Source organism: Salvelinus alpinus, chromosome 6, assembly GCF_045679555.1.
Source record: "Salvelinus alpinus chromosome 6, SLU_Salpinus.1, whole genome shotgun sequence".
Lineage (NCBI taxonomy): Eukaryota > Metazoa > Chordata > Actinopteri > Salmoniformes > Salmonidae > Salvelinus > Salvelinus alpinus.
The window spans coordinates 79846468-79856172 of NC_092091.1; the positions used below are offsets into that span (position 1 = coordinate 79846468).

The 9705-nt window shown below is 42.0% G+C and overlaps 1 protein-coding gene across 2 annotated transcripts in view; it reads right to left on the reverse strand.

Annotated features, from left to right (window-relative positions):
• Positions 1–3284, reverse strand: part of LOC139579442 (transmembrane protein 144-like) — a 47253-nt gene extending 43969 nt beyond the window's left edge. Inside the window, exons 1-3 of one of the 2 annotated variants that reach the window (XM_071408115.1) lie at positions 2790–3284; positions 2535–2690; positions 1578–1700 (exon numbers count right to left, since the gene is read on the reverse strand). In XM_071408115.1, coding sequence (XP_071264216.1) covers positions 1578–1700; positions 2535–2690; positions 2790–2886 — 376 coding nt within the window. In that variant the 5' untranslated portion in view covers positions 2887–3284. The remainder of the gene's footprint in view (positions 1–1577; positions 1701–2534; positions 2691–2789) is intronic. The other variant, XM_071408113.1, reaches the window with a different exon arrangement.
• Between the last annotated feature and the right edge of the window lie 6421 nt (positions 3285–9705).

Genomic DNA, 9705 nt, shown 5'->3' on the forward strand with positions numbered 1-9705 from the left:
GGTCATTGACCAGGTCCTGCCGTGTAGTTCTGGGCTGATAACTCACCTTCCTCATGATCATTGATGCCCCACGAGGTGAGATCTTGCATGGAGCCCCAGACCGAGGGTGATTGACCGTCATCTTGAACTTCTTCCATTTTCTAATAATTGCGCCAACAGTTGTTGCCTTCTCACCAAGCTGCTTGCCTATTGTCCTGTAGCCCATCCCAGCCTGTTGCATGTCTACAATTTTATCCCTGATGTCCTTATACAGCTCTCTGGTTTTGGCCATTGTGGAGAGGTTGGAGTCTGTTTGATTGAGTGTGTGGACAGGTGTCTTTTATACAGGTAACGAGTTCAAACAGGTGCAGTTAATACAGGTAATGAGTGGAGAACAGGAGGGCTTCTTAAAGAAAAACTAACAGGTCTGTGAGAGCCGGAATTCTTACTGGTTGGTAGGTGATCAAATACTTATGTCATGCAATAAAATGCAAATTAATTACTTAAAAATCATACAATGTGATTTTCTGGATTTTTGTTTTAGATTCCGTCTCTCACAGTTGAAGTGTACCTATGATAAAAATTACAGACCTCTACATGCTTTGTAAGTAGGAAAACCTGCAAAATCGGCAGTGTATCAAATACTTGTTCTCCCCACTGTATACTGACCTGTAGCCCAGATGCCCCCCCCCCCCCCAGCATGGCTAGAGGTATACTGACCTGTAGCCCAGATGCCCCCCCCAGCATGGCTAGAGGTATACTGACCTGTAGCCCAGATGCCCGCCCGCCCGCCCCCCCCCCCCCCCCCAGCATGGCTAGAGGTATACTGACCTGTAGCCCAGATGCCCCCCCCCCCCCAGCATGGCTAGAGGTATGGCTAGAGGTATACTGACCTGTAGCCCAGATGCCCCCGCCCCCCCCCCCAGCATGGCTAGAGGTATACTGACCTGTAGCCCAGATAGCGCGCCCCCCCCCCCCCCCAGCATGGCTAGAGGTATACTGACCTGTAGCCCAGATGCGCCGCCCCCCCCCAGCATGGCTAGAGGGATACTGACCTGTAGCCCAGATGGCCCCCCCCAGCATGGCTAGAGGTATACTGACCTGTAACCCAGATGCCCCCCCCCCCCCAGCATGGCTAGAGGGATACTGACCTGTAACCCAGATGCCCCCCCCCCAGCATGGCTAGAGGTATACTGACCTGTAGCCCAGATGCGCGCGCCCCCCCCCCCCCCCTCCCCCAGCATGGCTAGAGGGATACTGACCTGTAGCCCAGATCCCCCCCCCAGCATGGCTAGAGGGATACTGACCTGTAGCCCAGATGGCCCCCCCAGCATGGCTAGAGGTATACTGACCTGTAACCCAGATGCCCCCCCCCCCCAGCATGGCTAGAGGGATACTGACCTGTAACCCAGATGCCCCCCCCCCAGCATGGCTAGAGGTATACTGACCTGTAGCCCAGATGCCCCCCCCCCCCCCCCCAGCATGGCTAGAGGGATACTGACCTGTAGCCCAGATGCCACCCCCCCCCCCAGCATGGCTAGAGGTATACTGACCTGTAACCCAGATGCCCCCCCCAGCATGGCTAGAGGTATACTGACCTGTAGCCCAGATGGCCCCCCCCAGCATGGCTAGAGGCCAAAAGGTGGGAGACCCCAGAATAATGTTGACCACCAGAGAGACGCTCCAGACTGCTGCACACAGCACCCACTGGAAGAACAGACCTGCAACACACACACACACACATACACACACACACACAAATGTTATTGGTCACATACACGTGTTTAGCATGTTACTGCAGTAGCAAAGGTGAGTTGGACACACCCGGGGTGTATTCAGCAGGACACAGTGTTTAGCATGTTACTGCGGTAGCAAAGGTGAGTTGGACACACCTGGGGTGTATTCAGCTGGACACAGTGTTTAGCATGTTACTGCGGTAGCAAAGGTGAGTTGGACACACCTGGGGTGTATTCAGCTGGACACAGTGTTTAGCATGTTACTGCGGTAGCATAGGTGAGTTGGACACACCTGGGGTGTATTCAGCAGGACACAGTGTTTAGGAAATGTTCAGATATAAACAGGCCACGTAGAAAACAATAGAATGTATAATAAGGAATCACATGAGCTCTATTCGTGGCATTTCTATCTCGGTTTGGCAACTGAATGTGGCCCGGCCTTTCTAACTAAACAGCATCATTGATTAGTGATGACGTAATTCAACAGGTATGATGCCTAATCAATCAGTGATCGATAGTTATTACACAATAAGTTGCGTTTGGAAAGCCTTGGAACAGTGGAAAGTTGCACAAATTTAATTTATCAGAAAACAGAACATGTAATAGTACAGGAAGAAGGTTAAACAATGTCAAGTTACCAGACCCACGACACACCAGGAATAAACACAATGTCAAGTTACCAGACCAACGAAACACCAGGAATAAACCAAGTGTCGTCTATTGAAGCCGTTTAGCCGAATCTTGGTTAACATGTTGAGTAAACTAACTTAGTTCTGAAGGCGTTGAACTCATTATATATTTGTCTCGCTTCGTCCTTACCGTCTCCGGTGGGTATTTTCTTCACGGGGACAAAGTTAGAACCGTAAAACAGAACGGCCACTCCGCACGAGACGAAGCCGTAGGTTAGCTCGGTGCCGTTGGTCGAGTTAGTCACGAGCTGCACCGAATCCTTCCCGAGTTGTCCGATATTCTCACCTGAAACAAGCACAAACTGGTCTGACACAGTAGTAGCCCATACAGACGAGACCCATATGAAATGAAAACACGTTGAAAGACAGACCTGTGGTAACAAACCTGTAGATATGTTCAATACGGCGTCACATTGTACCAGCTCTGCCTGTAGCGTCGCTAGGAGCAGACAGACACTGCTCACAACACTCAACAACAACATGACCGCAGAGAGGACTAGATACGAGCTGACTACTAACCTAGGCTACATTAACCAGCTATTTGATTATACTACTAGACGTTAACGGTGTAGACCGGTTCTAAAACTCTGCAAGGTACTGACAACTGCGGTGCGGAGGAGTTACACTTCCGTGTACATCACATGACCACAGTGTTATCACATGACCACCGTGCAGTTCGTTTTGCACCTCCGACCATTATTAACCCCAAAGATGGTGGATAAATAAGAGTTTACTCAAGCCGTTTACCATTGGAGAGGTTTTTTTGTCAATGTTCCTGTCAGTGTAAGTTTCCTCTTTCGGCTTTTCCCGTGTGGGCTCCTGGTTCCTCCATAATATCTGGCTCACGCAAGAGAGGGAACAGCTGGCTCTGGTCTACTTGTTGGGCGCGTTCGAGCAAATTACTTTTATTTATTTATTTTTATTTATTATTATATATATATATTTTTTTTATTAACAACAAATCAATACAGAAAGTACATAAGGGAACACAAGTATATATAGATTATATATATAGATTATATATAATGGACAATCGAGCTAGGGGGTATAGGGGGCGGGGCTAGGGGGGTACAATATCACATTACAATTACACAAGGACCTTAAGGGACAATTCTAACAGCTTTCTTGTTAGTAGAGTATTTAACTGTCTTAAAATACAGTTCAATTTCTTTTTGTAGGGTAAGAAAATGTGTTTTTTTGTTAGTAAATTTACATTTGTGTATATGAAATTTGGCCAAAAGAATAATTAAATTAATTACATAAAAATGTTTCAGGTTATTTCTATCATAGGTAAAGAATCCAAGCAGTACATCTCTCCACAATAGTGTAAAATCTTCATAAATGTGTTCAATTATAAATCTACTGATGTCTTGCCACAGTTTTCTTACATGAATACAATGGCAAAAAAGATGCAACACTGTTTCTGGGTGGTCATTACAAAAGGTACAATTTGAGTTGATGTTTTCCTTAAACGTCTTCATATAGTGGTTGGCAGGATAATATTTATGAATAATTTTAAAGGAAACCTCCTTAATTTTGTTAACAAGTAGGTATGTGTGTGGCAACATCCAAACTTTTTTCCAACAGATATTATCAATAAATCCATTCCAATAAGGCATGACATAAGGTATAGATACAACATCCTGCTGAAACAAGGTTTGTATCGCTCTGTTGTTGAATGGGCCAAAAGAGAAACAAATCTTTCCTACTGATGAGTCAACAGGGTCAATAGAAGGTTGGCTCTGAGGGTCTTGACACGTTCCTGAATAACAGAGCAACACCTGAGGGAATGGCATCTAAAACAATTGCAAAATCATTAGGTGTTACAGGGACCTTGTAAAGTGATAAGAATTCCTTATAACTGAGTAAAAGACCCTCTGCATTTACCAGTTGGCTCACCGATAGGATATTATTTCAGAACCAATATTCTAAAAACAAAGAAGTATTTTTATACAATATATTCCAATTATTTCATATACACTGCTCAAAAAAATAAAGGGAACACTTAAACAACACAATGTAACTCCAAGTCAATCACACTTCTGTGAAATCAAACTGTCCACTTAGGAAGCAACACTGATTGACAATAAAGGTACCGAGATGAGATCCTCAGACCCCTTGTGAGACCATATGCTGACACATGCACATTTGTGGCCTGCTGGAGGTCATTTTGCAGGGCTCTGGCAGTGCTCCTCCTGCTCAAAGGCGGAGGTAGCGGTCCTGCTGCTGGGTTGTTGCCCTCCTACGGCCTCCTCCACGTCTCCTGATGTACTGGCCTGTCTCCTGGTAGCGCCTCCATGCTCTGGACACTACGCTGACAGACACAGCAAACCTTCTTGCCACAGCTCGCATTGATGTGCCATCCTGGATGAGCTGCACTACCTGAGCCACTTGTGTGGGTTGTAGACTCCGTCTCATGCTACCACTAGAGTGAAAGCACCGCCAGCATTCAAAAGTGACCAAAACATCAGCCAGGAAGCATAGGAACTGAGAAGTGGTCTGTGGTCACCACCTGCAGAACCACTCCTTTATTGGGGGTGTCTTGCTAATTGCCTATAATTTCCACCTTTTGTCTATTCCATTTGCACAACAGCATGTGAAATTTATTGTCAATCAGTGTTGCTTCCTAAGTGGACAGTTTGATTTCACAGAAGTGTGATTGACTTGGAGTTACATTGTGTTGTTTAAGTGTTCCCTTTATTTTTTTGAGCAGTGTATAATATCTGTGTGGAGAAAAATTGTGTTTATAAATTAAGGACCATGACAAGAAAACCTGCCGATGAAAAGCAGAAAGTTTCACTGGAATTTTGTCAATATTATAATTGCACAACAACATGAAGTTAAGGCCACCAAAAGTAGAGAAGACATGATGAGCAATAAAATTCCAGATAGAAGTGGGTCTTTTAGGAATTGTTTTATCCAATTGATCTTAATAGTATAATTTAAAGTAGTAAAGTCCAGATAATTCAGTACACCATTCTCATAAGTGTTCATTACAACAGTTTTCCTAATGCAGATTACTTTTGTCAAAGTTGGTCACCGCCATCGTTGGTCACAGTCTTTTAAAGTGTGTTGCATTATTGGAATAAAAATTGTCCGACTTGCACCTACATATCGACTGCATGAACTTTACAAAAATCAAGTGATCAAAGGTCATCAAGTTTTGACTGCAGTTGCTCTACACCAACTTCACCCTGAAACCATCGCTGCATTGTGGGAGGATCTATTGTCAACCAATCATTAGGTTGTTTTGGTTTGACCCACGCAAACCTGATCAAAAATATGTCTGAAACAGGAACCAATTTTGCCACAGTAGAGTTCGCCAGCTTGTAGTCCTAAAACCTGGAAATAAATTACCTCTGGTTCATTCAGCCATCCCTATGGGGAAAGAATAGGGTTTTGGAATAAGGTCTGAGGTTAACAGGCTTAGATATCAGTCTGTTAACATGACCTTTATGAAATATGAAGCCTTTATGTTATGAGAGAGATGCTTTCCTCATGAACCCCTACATTCTCACAGGCCCTCATTGGCATATGGCCAATCAGGTTGTAATATGTAATATGCAACACATCTCTCCTTTTCACAGAACAAAGAATTGACTGCCTTTGTCTCAACAGACTTGAAGGGATTATTCTGATTTTGTCTCAACAGACCTCGAGGGATTATTCAACCTTTGTCTCAACAGATCCAGAATGCATTGCTTTTCCCAGTCTGAAGAAAAGGTTAGTAGTCTTTGTTCTGGGATTTGGGGGGATTTAAGATATCTTTGATTTGATATTCTAAAATGTTTAGAAATGATCAATAATAGGAGTTTTTGCTATTCCAAACAGATTCCAGGGGTTTTGTATGACCAGTATACACAGGGTTTTGTATTACCAATATACACAGGGTTTGTAACAGGTCCGCAATGCCCTGAGGTAAGGTGCGCTACCATAAATAAAACTAAACTTCGCCCGAGATTAAGCCGGGATACTAAATAGGTGTTGTTAGGTAGGACGTCTTGTACAAATAATAACTAGCAGGATAACTTAACCTACTCAACACTTATTGGATAGTGTCCAATAAGGAGGAGAGGGAAGCCTAAAGTAGCGGATTTAGATACGAGATATTAGTGTACTTTAAAAAGCCCTCTGACACAACCCGAAATAAGAGGTTAACCTTTCACGGCTACTAAACCCGGATCCGGGATCCCCCCCCCACAGTAAAAAGCTGACTAGCATAGCCTAGCATAGCGTCACAAGTAAATACAAGCATCTAAATATCATTAAATCACAAGTCCAAGACACCAGATGAAAGATACAGCTCTTGTGAATCCAGCCATAATTTCTGATTTTTAAAATGTTTTACAGGGAAGACACAATATGTAAATCTATTAGCTAACCACGTTAGCAAAAGACACCACATTTTTTTACTCCACCAGTTTTTTACTCCATCAGCAGCTATCACTAATTCGACTAAATAAAGATATATATAGCCACTAACCAAGAAACAACTTCATAAGATGACAGTCTGATAACATATTTATGGTATAGCATATGTTTTTTTAGAAAAATGTGCATTTTTCAGGTATAAATCATAGTTTACCATTGCAGCCACTATCACAAAACTCACCAAAGCGACTAGAATAACTACAGAGAGCAACGTGTATTACCTAATTACTCATCTTAAAACATTTCTTAAAAATACACAGCGTACAGCAAATGAAAGCCCAACATCTTGTGAATCCAGACAATATTTCAGATTTTCTAAGTGTTTTACAGCGAAAACACAATATATCGTTATATTAGCATACCACATGAGCTAACATCTCCCCAGCATTGAATCAAGCCAAAGGGGTCGATAACGTTATCGCCACCAAAATATATTAATTTTTTCACTAACCTTCTCAGAATTCTTCAGATGACAGTCCTGTAACATCATATTACACAATGCATATAGAGTTTGTTCGAAAATGTGCATATTTAGCATCACAAATCGTGGTTATGCTATGTAAACAGTCAAAACATGGCATGCATTTCTGGCCGGCGCCATCTTGGAAAGGCACATAAGTTTACGATTATTTATCGATTAGATTGACAAAAAAATACAGGTTGGACAGCTAATGAAAGATGCATTGGTTATTAATGCAACCGCTGATTTATATTTTTAAAATTAACATTACTAGACATACAGTGTGCGTTAGAGCCAGACTAGTGCCGCAACAATGGCTGACAAATGCGTTTACATTTTTCCACATAAATACGGAATAAAATCATAAATAGCTTACTTTTGGACGAGCTTCCATCAGTATCTTGGGCAATGTGTCCTTTGTCCAAAAGAATCGTTCCTTTGTTGTAAAACATCCTCTTCAACTTCGGAACTAGCAGCTAACGATAGCTACACGGCACACACATGTCCAAATCCTCAAACGCAATACTAAGGAAATGCCGAAAAATAGCAATATACTCGTTTCAAATAACTTCGTTATGATGTTTCTAACAACTATATCGAATTAAATGACAGACTGATATATCTTAGGTCGATAACAAGAGCTTTTGAGCATGCAATTCTGATGTCCTCTCCTGCGCCATGGCGAGCATCGAAAAGAACGTACATCTCACTCTATCCCCTATTATAAACTCTGAGATACACGCAGAGACACCATTCCACTTCTCATTGGTTACTGACATCCAGGGGACGGCGGGTGCAGTTCATTTCGGTCCATAGGATATACACAGAGCTTAAAACTGAACTGAGAACAGAGACTATTTTTCAGACCTTCGCAGTTCCTGTCATGGATTTCGCTGCAGATAGAGTTCTGGGTCACCCACAGACATAATTCAAACGGTTTTAGAAACTAGAGATTGTTTTCTATCCAATAGTAATAATAATATGCATATTGTACGAGCAAGAATTGAGTACGAGGCAGTTTAATTTGGAGACGCAAAATGTCGAAGTTGAAACAGCACCCCCTGTAGTGACAAGAAGTTTTAACTAGGGATTTACGACTCCTGGGTAATAGCTTATAGTTGTAAAGGTAAGACCTAATATCCGATCGAAAGTCAACGCTATAGATAAAGTTTCCAGAAAGGAGAAACACACATTAAACATTACATACACATAGAGTGTGTACAAAAAAATACACATAGATTTTCCGGAATGTATCTGGACGCACTAAACTATCTAATGTTGAGACCTAACAGTTAAATTGGCCAATATACATTAGCCGATCTAATATACTAAGATCTAACAGTAAGACCTAAAAGTAAAACTGGTTGAAGTAAATGATCTAAAATATATTAGTAGGGAGGGAGGCAAGAACTACTGGAGGCGCGCAAAATATGTTGAAAAGAAACACACACATAGATCATAGAGACCGAATATAAACACACACACCATAGAGTGTGAGAAGAGATCAGTTTTAAAAAGCAAACACATAGAATAACAAGATAATAATTTGTGTGTGAGATAGATATATCGATCATAATATAAGCACACGCACATAGGTAGTAGAGACATACACATTAATTGTGAGACACCTATAGATAAAAAAAAATTACGAACAAAGGGCAGTAAATCCTCAAAGGAGGTCCCGGAATTAACCGGGGATGTGAGGTAAATCTAATGGCCAAAATTGAGAAAGATGTACGAATTTGAGAGAAGTCGAGTTGTAGAAAAATTAGAATTAATGATATAGTAGATACATAAGAGATATGGAGATGAGACAGAAAAAGGTCAGTAGGAAAGGATGGGCGGCTGTAAAAGGAGACGGGACCCCAGGACAGGGGGCAGCGGTAATTTTACAGTGGGCTGTAGACCGAGAGAGAGAGCGAACAGACAGGAGTTGAATATTTCTTGCTACTCTCGGGGAAATTGCAGGAAAGAGCAGGAAATATTTTTAAAAGGAAGGGAGAAAGTCGAGCATTTAAATTAGGGATATTTTCTGGAAATTGTCTCGGCAGTACGGGCCAGAGTTACGACTACAGACAATTATAATAATTGGGTTATTTGAGGCTCTGTCTTTCCAATAGTGATAGTGGTCGAGGGGTGGAACTCTTGCCTAAGAACGCGGGAGGCTCGGGTTCGGATATCAGACTATGCAGACTATAATTTGGATAGTAATTCAACTTTTGATATGTTTTGCCTGGAAAGATACGGTTGTTAGTGTTTGTTTAAGATATAAACTGAACGTTTTAAAAGCTTGTTTAGGTTAAATTGAAAGACTAAGCCATTCAAAATAATAGCGAGGCGATTTCGATGTAATACGTTATGTTGCCTAAATGATCTGATGGAATAATGTAGTGATATATATCAATGATAG